General features: G+C 47.0%; 1 protein-coding gene across 5 annotated transcripts in view; it reads right to left on the bottom strand.

Annotated features, from left to right (window-relative positions):
* Positions 1-56: 56 nt before the first annotated feature.
* Positions 57-21,577, bottom strand: part of LOC123755478 (irregular chiasm C-roughest protein) — a 584,568-nt gene continuing 563,047 nt past the window's right edge. For 2 of the 5 annotated variants that reach the window (XM_069327691.1, XM_069327692.1), the window contains exons 12-15: positions 15,412-15,444; positions 14,888-14,923; positions 8,597-8,829; positions 57-7,089 (exon numbers count right to left, since the gene is read on the bottom strand). In XM_069327691.1, the coding sequence (XP_069183792.1) occupies positions 6,580-7,089; positions 8,597-8,829; positions 14,888-14,923; positions 15,412-15,444 (812 nt within the window). In that variant the 3' untranslated portion in view covers positions 57-6,579. The remainder of the gene's footprint in view (positions 7,090-8,596; positions 8,830-14,887; positions 14,924-15,411; positions 15,445-21,577) is intronic. The other 3 variants (XR_011229185.1, XM_069327693.1, XM_069327694.1) reach the window with 3 other exon arrangements.

Raw genomic sequence — 21,577 nt, 5'->3', positions numbered from 1 at the left:
TCCCAGTAGCTGAATCTAAAACAACAACAACAAATAGGCTATGAAAACCAAAGTGATATATTCAAAATAATTTATTACCAAAATGCCCATATAGATACAAACGAGTAAATCGTGTCGCAATGTACAGCTATTTACAAAACTCTCATGCACTTACACACTAGCATATGCAAAGGAAATGTTTTTTCTACAATAGAGGGTAACTTGGGTAGTGAAGAACATGGGAAGATATCGAGAGAAAGACAGAGTGGGGGAAAAAATAGATGAGAAATAGCCTTAATTACTCTCTTGGGTACAAAATCCTTATTGTGATTCCGGAAAAAATCTTCTTGTGTATCATATATGTAATTTTCTTTAAGTTCACAGCAATAATTCTGGAGGATATTAGGAGTCATGCGCACGGCAAGAGGATCAGTGATTGCGTTTCTTGATATCGTTTTGGTAAGACTGGTTTAAATGGGTTATAATGAAGCTGTTTTGGTTACAATGTTTCATGTAGATTATAGTGAAGCTGTACAGGCGGTGGCTCGCAGGCTCTAGCATGCCAGATTATGATTTTATATAATATATATATATATATATATTAAGTTTTAAGTTTGTGATTTTTAGTTAATTCAGTGTTCTAAGCTTATTTTAATAATTTATATCTGTATATATTAAATGTAACGCAAATGTATAAAACAAAACATTATTAAAAATGTTTCAATCAGCAATAGTATGAAAGATTTGTAAATAAACAGCAAGAAAATCCCCTACAATGAAGCTATACACTGAAATTAACTAAGACACATTCATGAGTTGAAAAAAAAACAGTAAAACATTTCTAATATTTCTGAACAATCTCCTTATAATAAACATCAATTTAATACCTCGTCTACTTGATGAAACAAAGTTTCTTTCAGTATCTTCCAGGATAATCCAGAGGCGGCTAAGTGTGAGGATTGTGTAGGGGAGCAAAGATATAAGATGTTCACTCACCCTGTGTTATTCAATTCTGTGGTTGGGATTTTCTTGAGGCTTCTGCAGCCCTGTTGACTATTGTGATTGGGACCTTCTGAGGCATACAGAGGGCTCTTATCTGTGGCTGGGACCTTCCGTGGCTATCTTGAGATCTTGAGGTTATCTTGAGATGATTTCGGGGCTTTTTAGTGTCCCCGCGGCCCGGTCCTCGACCAGGCCTCCACCCCCAGGAAGCAGCCCGTGACAGCTGACTAACTCCCAGGTACCTATTTACTGCTAGGTAACAGAGGCATTCAGGGTGAAAGAAACTTTGCCCATTTGTTTCTGCCTCGTGCGGGAATTGAACCCGCGCCACAGAATTACGAGTCCTGCGCGCTATCCACCAGGCTACGAGGCCCCCCTGGCTGCCACAGTTCTTACACTGCCTGGGGACCTTACGTGACTTCTATGAATTGACATCCACATATTTCCAAGAATGTCAAAGACGTTCGGTTCTTTTGCAGCTGAGAACGATTTATGTTCCATATTTTAAATATTTAAATTAGAACTTAAATTATTTCATCTCTCGTAATGATGTAGACATAATATTTTTATGTTATTATAAATATTGACGAGAAGAATCGAGTACGGTTTCAGCTGCCGAGAGATTATTTAAATGATTTATTTGTGTTGCAAGTTGAATAGCATTCGTTTATACGACTTCAGTTATAACGAAACTCGCCAAGGACCCAAATGTGGGTCCTTTAGGGCGTTATATGACGACGGTGGTTGTGGTGGTGAAGGGTGTTCCAAGTGGTGATTCAACCGGGTTGAGGACTAGGAATTGTCTGTTCTTGACCCACGATAACCTGTGTCAGCCGGATGTGGGTCAAACTCCTTTTGAACAAGTATGGAAGATTTGTCTCAGATTTTGTCTTGTTTACTCTACTAAATTTATGTCTTGACAGTTGTATATTGTATGCAAGGGTGTGTGTGTGTGTGTGTAGGATTATATATACATACATTTATACGTTCATACACACATCCTTTCATACATTACAACGGTTAGACAAACTTTATAGTAGCAATAATATAAAAAATATTGATAGTAGAGCAATAAATAATAATGAAACAATTACATTAGTCAAGAGGTGTATGAGGCCAAGCTTCGCCCACTAGGCCTGCATGTCATGGCATCTCCTTGCAACCTGTCCTCAAGCAAGACTAGTTGAAACAGTAGGCCGACCCCGAAGATGCATTCACTCAACTTTAACGCACTGAGTATTCAAAATTTGTATTTTCTCAAGTATACAGTATTATTACTATATAATAGAATGTGTTGTATAGTCATAGGTTGAGTTTTTTTTGCAACTGTTGCTAGTTGTTGAACGTGTATGAAGTATTTCGAAACACGATTCGTATATCTCGTGTTTTCTCATCTCGAACCGCGCGATTCGCGTTTTTCGGTCGTGATTCGAATTCCAACAGTTTTTGATTCGTGATTCGAACAGTGTGTTTTCGAGCACTGTTCGAAAGGACACACCATCAGTTGAGTTGTGTGAGGTGTTTTTTCTATTAATAAGAACCGGTTTGGCGGCATGATTAACGAGCATTTATCCCTTGTTAACGACAGGCCGATCAACGATCACCAGGCACTCTCTCACTGCTCTACTAGAGCAGAACTGACCAATCTTTCAACCCGTCCTCTCACCTTATGCCTCTTTATTTTTTAACCAATCTACCAATCCGTTAACAACACGACGCAGTAGTCAAAACTTAGACATGATAGAAACACAAATATTTCCATACATCGGCCTAGGTAGCTTATGTGGGTTGCTGGGATTCGTACGCTTCCCGTCAGTCAAAACAGTGCCATTTTTGTACGGAGTACCAAATCGAGAGATTTGGACTACATTTACCCATGACACCGTGGAGACTTTACACACGAGAGTGCAAGTCTCACACTCGAGTAGTGTGTTCATAGCTTCATTGTGGAAGATAACATACAGGAACCTTTTTCGTAGTTCAGAGTCGATTTGCACGCTTATACGGAAGTGTTTTACCTCGTTTGGGGAGGGGGGGGGGATTGATATATAATATATGGCGGATTGAAAGTTGCTTTTCGTGCAGGGATCTTGTTGAAGCGGGTCTTGTTGGTCTGACATACGTGGAATCTCTCACTTCTGTACATACACACACAGAGTAATGTTATCGTGTGTGTATGTGTATGTGTATGTGTGTGTGTGTGTGTGTGTGTGTGTGTATGTGTGTGTGTGTGTATGTGTGTTTGTGTGTGTGTGTGTACTCACCTATTTGTGCTTGCGGGGGTTGAGCTTTGGCTCTTTGGTCCCGCCTCTCAACTGTCTATCAACTGAGCGTGTGTGTTTGTGTGTGTGTGTGTTTGTGTTTGTGTGTGTGTGTGTGTGTGTCTGTGTGTGTGTGTGTGTGTGTGTGGCTACCATCAGCTGGCCGGGGCAAACACTGCGCTCTCCAGATTTGATAGAATGACAGCTTTTAACGCACGAGGAATATTTGGATGGGAATTATTGCAATACTGTTAGCGTATCAGGCCTCCCGGCTCCCACTGCACGGAAAACTAAAGCCATCTTTTGTTTTGACAATAAACGGTAAATACCCACAAATTTAGACCAGGAATTTTTTTTCACAAATTCTTGAAATTTATTGTTAGTTTTCAGTCATTGGTCTCCCAGAAGCAATAACGCACGCTACCTTGAGGTTACCTTGAGGTGCTTCCGGGGCTTAGTGTCCCCGCGGCCCGGTCGTCGACCAGGCCTCCTGGTTGCTGGACTGATCAACCAGGCTGTTAGACGCGGCTGCTAGCAGCCTGACGTATGAGTCACAGCCTGGTTGATCAGGTAATCGCTGCTCAAAGTTTATTTACATCCCAGACGTATGAATGTTGTTCAGCGTCTTCTAAGATAAAGCTGTTTAACCTCCCTGGCAACAGCGATCTCTGGGGCCTGGGTACAAGAGTCGTATGAGAGAAGCTCATGAAGTGAATGCTAGAGAAAAAATTAATTAAAGAAGAGAGACAAGGAAGAAGGAGATAAACAAAAATGATGAGAATCTAAATGAGAAACTTCTGAAAGTCCTTCAAGAATGGAAGGAGACTACTGGCCTGCAGCGAGAGTGCCAAGTTCTGAACGAGCCCTTAGAAGGAGCTAATTGAAGCGTGCCTAACAGTCCATTAACTAAGTAATTGGTCAATTGTTTCCCCTATAAAGACCTCCACAAGAAAAGGCAGAGTTGTGAGAGTTGGACAGATGACAGGATTTTCTCCTGTCGAGCATCTTGCTCGACAGACAACGACTTGTCACCCAAGGACTTACGGCCCTTATACAGCCCCCCCCCCTCGTCTGTGTCCAAGATGTCCTCGACAACCACATCAAGACCCCAGGGTGTCCTAGACAACCACATCAAGACCCCAGGGTGTCCTAGACAACCTCTTCAAGACCCCAGGGTGTCCTAGACAACCTCTTCAAGACCCCAGGGTGTCCTAGACAACCTCTTCAAGACCACAGGGTGTCCTAGACAACCTCTTCAAGACCCCAGGGTGTCCTCGACAACCTCTTCAAGATCCCAGGGTGTCCTAGACAACCACATCAAGACCCCAGGGTGTCCTCGACAACCTCTTCAAGACCCCAGGGTGTCCTCGACAACTTCTTCAAGACCCCAGGGGTGTCCTCGACAACCACATGAAGACCCCAGGGTGTCCTCGACAACCTCTTCAAGACCCCAAGGTGTCCTCGACAACTTCTTCAAGACCCCAGGGGTGTCCTCGACAACCACATGAAGACCCCAGGGTGTCCTCGACAACCATATCAAGACCCCAGGGTGTCCTCGACAACCTCTCACGAGATCGTTGTCAAGTTCGTCGTACGCAAGTTCACTTTTATCGAAACTTAATTTGAATTTCCTCTCGGAGCTCCAGCTGGGGTAACTTGAGTTGCTTTCACAGTCTAACAACCATCTTGTAGTCGTCGACAGTGTAATTGTCTATCTTGGCACGACCGTCTTGCCTCTTTAATTGTCTCCGCGAACAAGGAGACTATTATTGTCGAGCTCAAATTGGAAAAGCAAATTCTGTTAGGGCTGAGGAGACGAGGTGAAGTTGGGCTCCCGGCCTCGAGGATGGAGCGAAAACTGTTAGAGTTGTTATTGGGTAGTTACCCAGGGGCTACGCCCCCCCCCCCCGTGACCCCTGGGTCATCTTCACCCACCAGGTGGGTGTTGGACCACCTTCGTGAAGGTGATTGAGGCTGTATGTCTGTCTGTCTCCTTGCAACAAGGTTCACATACAAAAGGTTTCCGAGTGTGGGATTCCACACCAAGAAAGAGACACGCCTGAAGACAATTCCTTACACCCGATGGCTCTGTTCATCCAACAGTAAATAGGTACCTGGAGGTAGGTAACTATTGTGGGTGGCTTCCTGGTGCAAGGTCAATCACGGGTGTTTGGAGGCCTCAGTCACCTAATAGATTAACTCCCTGACTCTAGGTTACTAGACTTATCAAGCGCAGGACAAATCAGAAAAAAAGGAATTATACAAATTTTCGTTCTACTGTGTTTTGTATCTGTGTTCAGTCACACTGAGAAACATCTCCATCTATTGTCTCATTAGTGACCAGCTGTTGTTGACGTTAACAATGACCAGCTGCTATTCAGAACATGTGCGCGCGCGCCGCCCGGCGAGTTTCGGGTTTGTGATCAGTAAACTGTTAACTTGTGTATTAATGCCACAGTGCTTACCGGCTCGTTAAGGAAAAGGATAAGGAGCCCGTGTGGTAAGTTCGCCTTGTCACCACATCAACGTCTGGGGGTAGTTAGGAAGTGATCTGCAGGTGCAATCACCTCTAAGATAAAAGTCTGTTCATGTACCCTTTTGGCAATCACTACATAGGTCGGTGAAAAAGACTACATTCTCTCATTTTCCGCTGGCAACTGAGAGCAGTGTGAGCACACGCACGCACACACGCACACACACACACACACACACACACACACACACACACACACACACACACACACACACACACACACACACAGTCACTCCTTTGCTGTTCTGAATTCAAAATTCAGGATAAGAACCATTTCATTATCAATAAAATCGTCTAAGACTCTTTTGGAATACGAAGCGAAGCAGGAGTGCACTTACTAGCGTTTGGCGGCCATAATGGCAGCGGTCAGAGTCCCCGAGAGTGATGGCGGCGGGTAATGAGACCAACTACAGTCCACACGCACCTCGACTGCCTCTTTTCGAAGCACCACTGAGGTTACCCCACTTTGATGACGCACTGAATGTCATGTCAGTAGCCTCCGCGGGACCCCACAGAGAGGGTGGAGGCTCCACAGAGAGGGTGGAGGCTCCACAGAGAGGATGGAGGCTCCACAGAGAGGGTGGAAGCTCCACAGAGGTTGCGGCTCTAACAGACGGAAAAGGGGGGAGTCATTAAGCTGTACTTCAGGACCACACTCGGAGTTTACTAATGTACACCTCCACAAGTATCTAAAAGCCCAGGTGAAGGGTTCTCCTGAGAGCGCTGAGAGTGGCGGAGCAGGAGGGCGAACTCCCGGCTCTCAGCGATGTCTCAGCTCCCGTCAAGACAAGGAAGAAGCTCGGGTCACACCAGAGTGCCCGGCTTCATCATGGCTTCAGGAGAAAAGATATACTTCGCCTCGGGTGACCCGTGTTCGTCGGTGTGCACGATGGAATTAGGGAGTGTTAGGGCTTGGGGCCCCGTGGGAGAGGGGGCCCCTCGTGGGGACCCTATTTTAGGGTTCTTAGGGTATGGTGGAGGCGGCGGAGAGCCGTAGGTCGTGGCGCGGCCGGTTGAGTACGCAGAATGGCGGGAAAGTGTGTGGGCGTTGCCGTTGTGACGCAAACTCGAGGTGTCGTGGTAGTTAGGAGAGGCCAGCAGGCTTCTGCCGTTCTCAGCCGCCAGGTCGCTGCCTCTCGTCCCTCTCCTGATGGTGCAGAAGTCAGTCGTGGCGGAGGAAATCGAAGTCGGAGGACCCGGGTGAGTGTATGGCCCCAGGTCGCTGAAGGAGGCACGTCGACCATTGGGTACTGGAGCATAGTCCCTGCCGCTGTAGTCCACGAAGGGCACGTAGCCTCTGCCCCCTTCACTGTCCTGCGGAAGTGATCACAGTCGTTAGTACTTTGTATTGATCAATCCTCAGTCATTCAGCAAGCTCCGGCAGTTAATATATTACAAGGGCAAATATTACGGACAAACACACACGCATTCTGGCTCATTTGCCCTCTCACTTGCAATTATTTTCCGGCTAAAGGGAAAATATTGCGCAAATATGTGATTGGTGAAAAAATACAGTTGCAGAATATATTATTACAAAGTTGTCCACTCAGGAATGCACAACCTTTGCTGAATAATTTGAGATCAAACGTGTTTCATTAAATATTTGGTGGCACTATTCCCTGAGCACCGTGGAATATAAATATGAAAGAGAGCATAGCATTTTATTCTTGAAATATTAATACAAATATCAAACATGAAGACCTTTGAGGTGGGTATTACGAGATGATGCTTGAAGAGGGACTTCAACACTCGTAGAAGGGACCACAGAATTAGTGACAGAAAAGAGACACACAGACAGACATATACCTTTGAAGTTTGCGAAAAGAAAGAAGTCAGGTCCGGTGAAGAGATCTTTCATCTGACCCATCTCAAGACTTTTGTCATAAGTAACTCAATTACAGATTAGCGTCTCGAGACAAACAATAGTTAGTTTGATTTCAGGTTATTAAAAGCGTGTATGTCATTCCTGTAGGTGAAAATGGTGTCACATATCTAAACATGGTTTTGCATTATATAGATCCATAATGCGGCGACTGGTTTATATTGACCAACATGCATGGTGTATTAACACTATAGTCCATCCCCTCCCTGACCACACCCTTACCCCCTAACACTATAGTCCATCCCCTCCCTGACCACACCCTTACCCCCTAACACTATAGTCCATCCCCTCCCTGACCACACCCTTACCTCTCTAACCTTCATATACAGGTCGAGACTACTGGCAAGTCTCTCTCAGATCTCTGGAGACGTCAACTTTGGCCAGTGCTAACTAATTATATCTTCCAAGCGGAATAAGGAACATTAATGATAATAAACCAAGTGTTGACATTTAAAATATTTTGTAATTTATGACCATGATGTAAACTGCTTCGACATCTCCCCAGAGACGTAAGAGAAGCATAATATGATTCAAACTTATTGTAGTTAAATATCTGAAGAGTGAACTGACCCAAGAGGAAGGTCATATATAAGGACCAACTAGGAAAGTCGGGAAGAAGGAGTAGACCTCAGAGAAGACCGTGGAGAGTGCAGTGACTGTGCAGTGACTGCAGTGACCAGCCATCCACAGTTGCTACGATTTGTGTCAGTGATATGGTCAGTTCTATCGTAAGTTCTGACAACAAAATTAACCCCAGTTATTCATTTCCTCTGCCAGTATGCTAGCTGAATTTCACAATGAAATTAAATAATTTGTGTGATCTCTTAAAAGGAGATTATTAAACTATCCTAAATTCTCTCTCCCTCCCTCTCCCTCCCACTACCTCTCCCTCCCTCCCACAACCTCTCCCTCCCTCCCCAGACCCACAGTAATACTCACAGGATCAGGTATGAAGGTTTGTCCGGAGTCGCCACTCAGCCGATTCAGCGCGTGAGCGACTCTGACCTTAGCCTGGTCCGTGGGCGTGAGCTGCTCGAAGGTCGGGTGTGAGGGCGTGGTGGCTGGCGTCAGGTCCTCTGAGAGCTTCGTGTCTGAGGCAGCCGAGTACATGTTGGCGACCTGTGGCCCTGGCACCACTGTCAGGGCCACGGGCTTCTCAGGCACTGGGGAACCTGAGGATGAGAGGAACGAGAGCTGAGTCTATGATAGCACGACTCACGGTGAGGTCCAGTCGGCCCTACTGGGGTCCTCTGGGCCCTGCTGGGGTCCACTGGGCCCTGCTGGGGTCCAGTCGGCCCTACTGGGGTCCACTGGGCCCTACTGGGGTCCAGTCGGCCATTCTGGGGTCTACTGGGCCCTGCTGGGGTCCACTGGGCCCTACTGGGGTCCAGTCGGCCATTCTGGGGTCTACTGGGCCCTGCTGGGGTCCAGTCGGCCCTACTGGGGTCCAGTTGGCCCTTCTTGGGTCCACTGGGCCCTTCTGGGGTCCACTAAGGGTCTAATGAATCATACTGAGGGCCAGATTATACATAGTTTGTCTTATCTAGTCGAATGATAAAGCTGTATATTTGGTGTCTGTGAAAAGGCACATATGTGGTTTTACCTTTGGTACACTACCCTGTGTGTACCACCCAAGTGTACCTCTCACTGGTGGTACACTACCCTGTGTGTACCACCCAAGTGTACCCCTCACTGGTGGTACACTTAGGGTAGTATACCCTGGGGGCACCCTACCCTGTGGGTACCCTACAGTCCCACACTCACCCTGTGGCGGGTCACCTGGTATAAAGGCTCTGACCTTTCAAACGAACTTTCAATATAATATTCACTAATTATTACCTCAAGTGACTGAGTCCAAACACCAACCGAAACCTCAAGTCGACGACTCTTCAGAAACATGTTTACACCTTGTCACTCGTTTATATACGGCTTTTAATACCTTTTTAATGTGTGTTGAGTAGTTCACTACGTTAACTACAGTCACCTTTGACCCGCCGTCTGTTGATGATAATTTTAGAGTAAAATGCTTCATAAATCTCATAGATGCGATCATCAACGCTCCCCGCTATTTCCAATTACATTTGAATGACCCTTAATTACTTGTAGCTCCTCTAACTACCCACCGGGGACCTTTAACTCTGGCATCTGTTCTAACAGCCTTCCCCGCGATTCTTAACTACCTAACTATAATTACTCATGTCTTCAACTGTCCTTGTATCGACCACCTCGGTAGAATTTGTGGTTATGAATCATTAATCTTCCTCATTTAAGACAAATAAATACCATTTAACTATCATTGTGAAACAGGACAGTTTTGCAATGATAGTTCAGACGTCTTTGCTTGTGTAATTACATGTGACCCTTCCGCTTTGTCAAGCCAGAGTGTAGTGGTTCTTAAATGTATATAATTATACATATGTATTATATAGAGTAGACGCAATTTCTTTATTATGCCCCCCCCCCCGACCCACCATACCCATCCCGTGGGCGGTGGTGGAAAGGTCCAGATAGGCACATAATCGTCCTTCCAATAAGGTCAGCAGACTTCTAGATGTCACCTCTGCTAGGCCAAGGCTCGGCTACAAGTACCTCTGGGAGCTAACAACCTCTGCTGACGTAGAACTGACTAAATGTACACAAACTGTCAGCAGAACTACTCGCATTACTTTGCGTCATTATATAATGGAATTCTGAAAAATATTCGCGGATTTCAGAGAAGACACAGGAGCACAATAATCAACTCCACGTCCAGGCACCATGTACCATATATATATATATATATATATATATATATATATATATATATATATATATATGTCGTACCTAGTAGCCAGAACTCACTTCTCAGCCTACTATGCAAGGCCCGATTTGCCTAATAAGCCAAGTTTTCATGAATTAATGTTTTTTCGTCTACCTAACCTACCTAACCTAACCTAACCTAGCTTTTTTTGGCTACCTGACCTAACCTTACCTATATATATAGGTTAGGTTAGGTTAGGTAGGGTTGGTTAGGTTCGGTCATATATCTACGTTAATTTTAACTAAAATAAAAAAAAATTGACCTCATACATAGTGAAAAGGGTAGCTTTATCATTTCATAAGAAAAAAATTATAGTAAATATATTAATTCAGGAAAACTTGGCTTATTAGGCAAATCGGGCCTTGAATAGTAGGCTGAGAAGTGAGTTCTGGCTACTAGGTACGACATATATATATATATATATATTACACACATGTGTAACCCTTGAATGGTCCCCAAACAACGGTATTTTTTTTTCAACTGCAATGATGCTTCAAGGATTCGAACCTAGGCCTGCAGGGCAGGTGTCCATCACTGTGTCCCGTGAGACAACGACAGCGCCATGAGTGTAGGAAGGTGTCGAGACCCACATACACCCCAACACCTCCGCTACACTCATGGAGGAGGAGGAAGAAGGGTACACACTTAACACTTGATTGGTCTCCCAAGCTGTAACTTGACCCAAAGCGGTAGTGGAAATAATTATACCAAGCACTAAGCCAAACTAAAGACTACATCAACCTCTAGCAATACCTTAACAACAGCTAAATTAATATTTTAGTGTACATTTACCGAGAAATCGTGCACCGAATATGATGTCAGTGAATATGATGTCCGTCCTGAGGATGCAAAGATGACCATGACTTCAATACATCAGTATATATATATATATATATATATATATATATATATATATATCACCTGTATGAATCGTCTTACACGTGACGGTAATGATACATGACAAAATGATATCCAATTCTTCACCCAAGAGTCAATAATATAACGCTCCAGAACTCGTACCCAAACCAAATGAACTTGGAATTCTAATATGCTCAGAAAACCTTTAAAAGTGAGGCTGGGCGCGCTATTGACCCCTCGCGCTGTGTTGATATTTACCGCGATGCTGTGGATGACAACCAATTTCAATGTTGCAAAGTTAATTCCTAAAAGCTGCAACTTGGAGTGTTTGTCCAGTGGGTTGCAGTACGCCGGTCGGCCGAGCGGACAGCACGCTGGACTTGTGATCCTGTGGGTTCGATCCCAGGCGCCGACGAGAAACAATGGGCAGAGTTTCTTTCGCCCTATGCCCCCTGTTACCTAGCAATAAAATAGGTACCTGGGTGTTAGTCAGCTGTCACGGGCTGCTTCCTGGGGGTGGAGGCCTGGTCGAGGGCCGGGCCGCGGGGACACTAAAAAAAAGCCCCGAAATTATCTCAAGATAACCTCAAGATAACGCCTCTAGCTGCAAGGGGGGGGGATATTGCATCAAAACTCATTTGCAATGGAATACATACGTACATGTGTTATGAATTTTAGGCAGTTTTTATTCTGTTGTTGAGGGCAGAGGATGCAATGGCTTCGTCGCAGTTTTTTGATTGGCTTTTTAAATGTCCTCGAAAAAGCTAAGCGGAAAATTCGAAATAAATTCATACAGTCAAGGGGGGACTTTTGAAATTAATTTTCTTTCTTAATAATTTTTCGTATATTTAAATTACTGCATATACATTGAATAATTATATTTAAATAATTAACTCTGGGAGTACTCTGGCAGGGTGAAGAGTACTCTGGGAGGGTGAAGAGTACTCTGGAAGGGTGTAGAGTACCCTGGGAGGGTGTAGAGTACTCTGGCAGGGTGAAGAGTACTCTGGGAGGGTGAAGAGTACTCTGGAAGGGTGTAGAGTACTCTGGGAGGGTGAAGAGTACTCTGGGAGGGTGTAGAGTACTCTGGGAGGGTGTAGAGTACCCTGGGAGGGTGTAGAGTACCCTGGCAGGGTGTAGAGTACTCTGGGAGGGTGTAGAGTACTCTGGGAGGATGTAGAGTACCCTGGCAGGGTGTAGAGTACTCTGGCAGAGTGTGGAGTACTCTGACAGAGTACAGGACATTCAGGCAGCTTACGTGGTATTCTAGCAGAGATACATGGCACTTTGGCAGGGTACAGCTCATGGCAGAGTACATGACACCAGCTCATGGCAGAGTACATGACACTCTCACAGGGCACATGACACTCTAGCAGGGGGGTGGTTACAAGGTACACTGGCATGGGTACACTGTAGTGTGGATAGAAGAAGCACCGGCAGAGTACTGCTCACTCTGCCAGCAATACAGAGTACACCCTATTAGCAGAGAAATGTAACACGAGACAACGATTGATGAAAGAGTTGATGACAGATGACACATTGTTGATAGTCGAGATGTGAGAGGTGAGAGACGGGCAGGGGAGGGAGAGAAAGAGAGAGGGAAAGGGAGGGAAAGGGAGATAAAGGGCCATGATCCACAGCCTCCGGCAGTAGGATACAGTACAAGGGGCTTCACTGTACCAGCCAGCCGGGCCCGGGAGCTTGATACTGAGTGTCGAAACTGTGTAGTCTTGGAGTACAGTAATGAGGTACCCACCTGCTCTACGGCTGCTGATCTGCTAGCTGGGTGCTGGGGACGTCGTCGTGATGTCATGTGTCCTGTACAGTGATGTCCTGTACAGTGACGTCCTGTACAGTGATGTCCTGTAGAGTGACGTCCTGTACAGTGACGTCCTGTACCGTGATGTCCTGTAGAGTGACGTCCTGTACAGTGATGTCCTGTAGAGTGACGTCCTGTACATTGACGTCCTGTACTGTGATGTCCTAGTCAGTCCCGTCAGTGGCTACAGTGCCGTGGCTTCTACGTCATGGTCTGATACAGTGATGTTGCAATATAGTGACGAGGACACCATCAACACCGTACATATAGTGACGAGGACACCATCAACACCGTACATATAGTGACGAGGACACCATCAACACCGTACATATAGTGACGAGGACACCATCAACACCGTACATATAGTGACGAGGACACCATCAACACTACGCCGTACATGTTAGATGCAGTATATGTATATATTTGTATGTATGAAAATAAATATAACTATGTACATAGAGACACCTGTGTGTGTGTGTGTGTATATAAAGACAGTGAACTGTGAAATACGACAAAGCAGTTAAGGGACACAGTAGTACCGTGAAGCACCCAAGCTACTGTACAGAGCCACTACGATACTTAGGCCTATAGTGAAGATGAACTTAGCAGGACCTCTCACACACTAGCAGGACCTCTCACACACTAGCAGGGCCTCTCTCACACTAGCAGGGTTTCTCACACACTAGCAGGGTTTCTCACACACTAGCAGGGTTTCTCACACACACACTAGCAGGACCTCTCTCACCCACTAGCAGGGCCTCTCTCACACACTAGCAGGGTTTCTCACACACACACTAGCAGGGTTTCTCACACACACACTAGCAGGGCCTCTCTCACCCACTAGCAGGGCCTCTCTCACACACTAGCAGGGTTTCTCACACACACACTAGCAGGACCTCTCTCACACACTAGCAGGGCCTCTCTCACACTAGCAGGGTTTCTCACACACACACTAGCAGGACCTCTCACACACTAGCAGGGCCTCTCTCACACTAGCAGGGTTTCTCACACACACACTAGCAGGACCTCTCACGCACTAGCAGGGCCTCTCTCACACTAGCAGGGTTTCTCACACACACACACTTGCAGGACCTCTCACACACTAGCAGGGCCTCTCTCACACTAGCAGGGCTTCTCACACACACACTAGCAGCGCCCCCTCTCTCACACACACCAGCAGCGCCCCCCTCTCACACACACACCAGCAGCCCCCCCTCTCACACACACCAGCAGCGCCCCCCTCTCACACACACCAGCAGCCCCCTCTCTCACACACACCAGCAGCGCCCCCCTCTCACACACACCAGCAGCCCCCTCTCTCACACACACCAGCAGCGCCCCCCTCTCACACACACACCAGCTGCCCCCCCCTCTCACACACACCAGCAGCCCCCCCCTCTCTCACACACACCAGCAGCCCCCCCCCTCTCTCACACTCACCAGCAGCGTCCCCCCTCTCACACACACCAGCAGCCCCCCCTCTCACACACACCAGCAGCGCCCCCCTCTCACACACACCAGCAGCCCCCTCTCTCACACACACCAGCAGCGCCCCCCTCTCACACACACCAACAGCCCCCTCTCTCACACACACCAGCAGCGCCCCCCTCTCACACACACACCAGCAGCCCCCCCCTCTCTCACACACACCAGCAGCGCCCCCCCCCTCTCACACACACCAGCTCAACACGGAGGGACTGATGACAGGGCTACCAACCATCGTGCGAGGAGACACCAAAACAAGGTTACCAACCTTTGCTAAACCTGACCGTTCGACGCCCAAGGTAATCTGGAAGATATCAACACGAACATTAAACATCATCCTTGACACCAGCTGCTGCTCGAGAGGGGGGAGGGGGGGAGGGGGGAGGGGCTTGTTTTGAAGGAGGAGGTCAAGTCGAGGCTGAGGTGGGCCTAGTCACTTGACTCAAAATACTCACACGTTGCTTGAAGCAACAGTCAAGCTGTCAAGAATAAGTCTACTCTCAACAATTACTGTCAGAATAAACCCCATCGGTCAGGAAGAAAGGGTTATTTATATAATATATTTATATATAACATCAGCTATTAATTATATGCACATTATATGTATTATATAATATTATATATTATATGTATTAAGAGATATTCAGTGCCAAAAGGGAATTTATTTACTCTGAGGTTAAGAATGTAGGATGGAGAGAGAGATGAATGAAACAATGAGTTTCATTCATCTCTCAGGGAGAGATGAATGAAACATTCACCTTCACTCAGGGAGACAGAATGAGCCTCACTCACCGTAAACACTCCCACGCAAGCGATGGGTCCGCTCTTGGTAAATAATAAACATAAAACATTAATTACCACGTGAAACAAAAAATTAACATGTTATATAAGCAAATTAATTATGGACATGTATTATTTAATACGAAATAAAGGTTTAAATCAGTGCTTTCCCCAGCTGGGTAAATTACCCCAAAGTGGGTAGACGGGGTGGGTAGATGGGGTGGGTAGATGTGGGTGGGTAGATGTAGATTTGTGTGTGTGGGGGTGTGTGGGGTGGGGGGGGAGGGGTGTTCATTGCACACCGACAGATCTCTAACACAAACATTGCAATCTACTGCAAGAGCGTACTAGTAGCCTTAGTATGATTCTGAAGAGTGTATGATAAGTATACACGACACCGATACTGAGTGTACACAGGGTGTAGAGTGCTGGCAGTTGCTGAGGTCAGTGTATGTATTGCAGAGGTCAGTGTATGTATCGCTGAGGTCAGTGTATGTATCGCAGAGGTCAGTGTATGTATCGCTGAGGTCAGTGTATGTATCGCTGAGGTCAGTGTATGTATCGCTGAGGTCAGTGTATGTATCGCAGAGGTCAGTGTATCATGCTGGCTGTATCATGCTTCCATCTGAGTGGAAACTGACTCATATTTATGCTTACACTTCACTATACTGTAACTCTGTTGTCTGTCACATCATTGTCTTGCTGTGACGTGACACGAAAATGATGTCCCCAGACAGTGTCCCCCCCAGATAATGTCCCCAGACAGTGTCCCCCAGATAATGTCCCCAGACAGTGTTCCCCAGATAATGTCCCCAGACAGTGTCCCCCAGATAATGTCCCCAGACAGTGTCCCCCCAGATAATGTCCCCAGACAGTGTCCCCCCCAGATAATGTCCCCAGACAGTGTCCCCCAGATAATGTCCCCAGACAGTGTCCTCCAGATAATGTCCCCAGACAGTGTCCCTTAGATAATGTCCCCAGACAGTGTCCCCCCAGATAATGTCCCCAGACAGTGTCCCCCAGATAATGTCCCCAGACAGTGTCCCCCAGATAATGTCCCCAGACAGTGTCCCCCAGATAATGTCCCCAGACAGTGTCCCTTAGATAATATCCCCAGACAGTGTCCCTTAGATAATGTCCCCAGACAGTGTCCCTTAGATAATGTCCCCAGAGAATGTAGTTATATCGTAGCATCTGCCATTGTTCCCTCAGTCCTAAACAGAACAAGTCTAAATCCTAATTCTAATCTTCTTACTGGTTCATCCGGCTATCAACCATCATCATCAACCACAACTCAAGGGGTCCGACAGCAATATTTGAGTTACTGCGATACAAGAAGCTTCAGTGGTGTTAATTACCCTGTGTGGCAGTTCAAGTCTTGAACGCAGTTAGTAGCAGTAGAAGCTAGGATGGTTTAATATTAACAAACATGTATGTATAGAGAGCGGCTTATCCAATCACGTTACAGACTGGCATGACACTCCTTGAGCAATGACACAGGCATGGCTAACGAAGTTAATAACTGCCACGGTGTTACATAGGGACCCCAGCAGAGGCTCATGGGACCCCAGCAGAGGCTCTAGGGACCCCAGCAGAGGCTCATGGGACCCCAGCAGAGGCTCTAGGGACCCCAGCAGAGGCTCTTGGGACCCCAGCAGAGGCTCTAGGGACCCCAGCAGAGGCTCTTGGGACCCCAGCAGAGGCTCTAGGGACCCCAGCAGAGGCTCTTGGAACCCCAGCAGAGGCTCTAGGGACCCCAGCAGATTGGGACCCCAGCAGAGGCTCTTGGGACCCAAGCAGAGGCTCATGGGACCCCAGCAGAGGCTCTAGGGACCCCAGCAGAGGCTCTTGGAACCCCAGCAGAGGCTCTAGGGACCCCAGCAGAGGCTCTTGGGACCCCAGCAGAGGCCCTTGGGAACAAACTGTCAAGACCTATGAATCGACCAATGGGAAACAGGTACGACGACCCCTGTAGAATGAGACAGGTTCCGCCAACCACCGACGACCCCTGTAGAATGAGACAGGTTCCCGCCAACCACCAATACGATTATGTGAACGAGGTCATTATAAGAAAGGTCAACAGCCAAACTACCTCTAACGAAGACACGTCAACACTTGGGAACCTGTCCAATCTCTACAGGGATTGAAAGACGGGGCTAGGAAGCTAAGGCTCAACCCTGCAAGCACATATAAGCGACTATATACACACAAGATGAACCACTCCCTGATAAAGGTTCGCCATTAGCCAGGTTTTAACGGATGAGCGAGCGCCTAATTACATTGTTTTATAACTCTAATTGCCATGAAATTGGTGGTTAACCGGACCTTGATGAGGCAATAATGGCGAGAGAGAAATAAAAAGGTGAGTAAAGGGAGAAGGAAGCAAAGATAGAGAGGGAGAGATGAGCGAAGAAGGATAGACGAGAAAAAATTGAGAAGAAATGAAGGGTAAGGAAAGGAGAGCGATAGGAAGATAGGGAATAAAGCTGTAGATAGAAAGAGACAGATGAACAGGAAGATTGAATTGTGAGTAAAGGGGGAAGAGAGAGATATTGGGACGGATAAATGGTATACAAGGAGTGAGAGAGATATGTGGAGGGAGAGTGACAGGGGATTAGAGAAGCAGAGAGCTACATATAATGGGAGATAGTGAGGGAGAGAGACACGAGACACACACGTTAGAGCACTTGAAGGGCAAAGGAGAAAGTGAAGAGTGGCTATAGAGAAAATTGGGGTTCTTGAAGGGAGCCCCACACACACTGTTTAACACGGGTGGGACGCGAACAAGGGGACACACGTGGGGATTGAGTACCCAAATGAGCCCAGTAGGCTCAGGAATCTGTACACCAGTTGATTGACAGTTGAGAGGCGGGACCAAAGAGCCAGAGCTCATCCCCCGCAAGTACAACTAGGTGAGTACAACTAGAGGAGTACACACACACACACACACTGGGATATGAAGTCCTTCACGAAACGTACAGAGAGAAAGATCTAGGAGTTGATATCACACCAAACCTGTCTCCTGAAGCCCACATCAAAAGAATAACATCGACGGCGTATGCAAGGCTGGCTAACATCAGAACAGCCTTCAGATCCCAGTGTAAGGACTCCTTCAGAACCCTGTATACCACATACGTAAGACCACCGCGAGGGAGGGTGTCAGGTGAACACAGTTGACAACTTGGAAACACAGTTAGGCAAAGTTACACATGTTAGTCCGCACACTTCCAGCATCGAGGGACCAATGAGCCATTAAGCCATCGTTCTCCCATGGCCCTACACTCAAAGCCACATCTCCCACATGGCTTCCACATGGCTCCCACATCACACACATGGCTGACGATCCGGACCAATAACCTTTGCTCTCTCAGGTTCTCGTTGAACAAGAAGACGTGTGATCTCAACTGGTCAGACAAGAGTCTGACCAGTTTTCTGAGAAGGTTTCTCTTGTTTGACCTTCTCAGTTTCTGAGAAGGTTTCGTGGAACCTTGTGGCAGGACTCAAGTGCGTCGACGACACGTCAGGTACGTCAAGACGTCGACGACACATGAGGTGCGTCAACACGTCGACGACACGTCAGGTGCGTCAACACGTCAACGACACAACAGGTGCATCAGACAGAAGCCATCTCATATTCACACGTCGTCCTCGGCCTCTTGTTTGCTCATTCCCTGTCGTTCATTACGGTCTTTGGAGGTGGACCTTAAAGCCGCAGTCTCCCAAGACGTCGCCCTCGTGGCTACAATTAGATTTTAGTCTAACAATGAAGCTCTCAGTAGGGGGCTCTGAGGAGGAGATGAAGGGGGTGAGATAGAGGAAGGGACGTGGGGGGGGCAATTGACGGAGAAGGAGGGGAATGAAGGAAGGAATGAAGGAAGGAAGGAAGGAAGCCCTGACACACACATGTTGTAGCTACTTCTCCCTCGGGAGTATTGTCTCGGGACGAGGCCCTTGTGGGACACAAGTTTTTGCATGCGTTTTGTAAAATGTCTCGTCTGCCTTTTTTCGGACGCTTTACAACGTTCTACTTTTTTGTTTTTTTTTTAGCCTTTTGTGTGTTGTGCTTCGAGTGGTTGGGTATTAGCTCTTGGGCCCCGCTTCTTAACCCTAGACTCGTACAGGTTCTAGAATCTTTTGTGTCTTAGAAATATTTTAAGCTGTGAATGAAGTCTTCCTCCAACACTGCTGTGAATGAAGTCTTCCTCCAACACTGCTGTGAATGAAGTCTTCCTCCAACACTGCTGTGAATGAAGTCTTCCTCCAACACTGCTGTGAATGAAGTCTTCCTCCAACACTGCTGTGAATGAAGTCTTCCTCCAACACTGCTGTGAATGAAGTCTTCCTCCAACACTGCTGTGAATGAAGTCTTCCTCCAACACTGCTGTGAATGAAGTCTTCCTCCAACACTGCTGTGAATGAAGTCTTTCTACAACACTGCTGTCAATGAAGTCTTCCTGCAACACTGCTGTGAATGAAGTCTTCCTCCAACACTGCTGTGAATGAAGTTCTGGTAGGCTCATTGACTTAGCTAACAAAACTGATTGTTACAACAACCATCAATAAAGGTCATCCATGTATCCAAGCCCCTGTAAAGGTCTCCCAGTCTATCTTGTCGTTCTTGAAGTCCCCCATAATTAAAATTCGAGATTCATTCGTATTCGAACTTGAAGCAGCCTTTACTGCTAGAGTCATGCTATACCCTGTTCCTTCTGTCGTACTCCGGTCTGGGCCTTCTGTTGTCTTGTGGAGGAATGTACTTCACTGCTATCATCATAGACCGTTTGTTATGGGTCTGTAGTAGCTGACTGAGACTCGAATCTCCTGCTTTGTGTATGACCACTACCGGATCTCCTAGAGTCCTAGCTCCTGCTGGGAGAGTTCTAGCTCCTGCTGGGTCTCCTGCTGGGAGAGTCCTAGCTCCTGCTGGGTCTCCTGCTGGGAGAGTCCTAGCTCCTGCTGGGAGAGTTCTAGCTCCTGCTGGGTCTCCTGCTGGGAGAGTCCTAGCTCCTGCTGGGAGAGTTCTAGCTCCTGCTGGGTCTCCTGCTGGTGGGGGAGCTTGCGCGGGGCACAATCAATCACTGGAATGTAATATTGATGGAATGAAGGAAGGAAGGAAGGAAGGGCTAGAGAGGGGAAATGCCAATCAACAGCTGCGGTCGGATTCCCACGGCTCCACTGGCTAGTCAACCTCCTCGTTTTAAAAACAGGTAATCCCAAACGTGACATTCTACAAACTTTCTGGAAATTTCACAAAGGTAATTCCCCGGCGAGGAAGCGCCATTCGCCCCCTTTGTGGTGGAGGAAGTGCACAAGTTCGCCAAGTTTTAAGTCAAGCTGCCGTTTGTGGCGGGAAATGTTTGCTTCAAGTGTGAGGTGACGAGGGTCTGGGAGCTGGTGGGGGGGGGGATATAGTGATGACTGGTGAGGAGGAGGATAGTGATGACTGGATGATTACGAGTAAAGGAGGAGGGGGGAGGGTAGTAAAGGTCTCCGCCAGCCCCACAACAGTTGTCTAACTCAGTTCTACCTATTCACTGCTAGCTGAACAGAGCCATCAGCCAAAAGGAAAAATTGCCCAAAGGTCAAATTGCGATAATTACACCCGATGATCTTTCTGTTAACTACGCAGCCCACTGCGCCACAGGAGCGCATGCTGTCACTCAATAACTCCATCCCTCCCCATGACCACTTGAGACTCCTCGTTGGCTCAGTCAACACCCTCCTAAAACCGTCCTTACCCAACAGCAGTTCAGATGGAAGTCCTTAAAAGAAGACATTGGATTCCCCTGAGCGTCATAATAATAGGCACTCACGCGGGGGCAACACTCGCGCGCCATTAGGGGAGACTTCTGTAATCCGGGAATATTTTTAGTATTACATTAGCTAAGTCGGGATTGGGGTTGGTTTGTGTGTATGTCTTTATTTGCATATAAATGGTTTTATATTTTAACTTAACCTTTACAAGTTGCCATTTTTCTTGACCTGCTTCGGAGTCTGGTGTCCGCGATTCCAACTGTCGGTCGTCAAACGCAGGGGTTCTCGATCCTTTTTATTTGTAATTATATTAGATATTTAACTACGGGTGGAGAGGCTCTTGAGAGTATTTACCAGTCTAGTGGTTGCTCTTGCTGGCTGGCGCTGCAGTGATGGAGTGTGGTCTGGCGTCCGTGGCTTGCCA

Source organism: Procambarus clarkii, chromosome 20 (genome assembly GCF_040958095.1).
Source record: "Procambarus clarkii isolate CNS0578487 chromosome 20, FALCON_Pclarkii_2.0, whole genome shotgun sequence".
Taxonomy (NCBI): Eukaryota; Metazoa; Arthropoda; class Malacostraca; order Decapoda; family Cambaridae; genus Procambarus; species Procambarus clarkii.
This window is presented reverse-complemented; position numbering and strand designations above follow the sequence as displayed.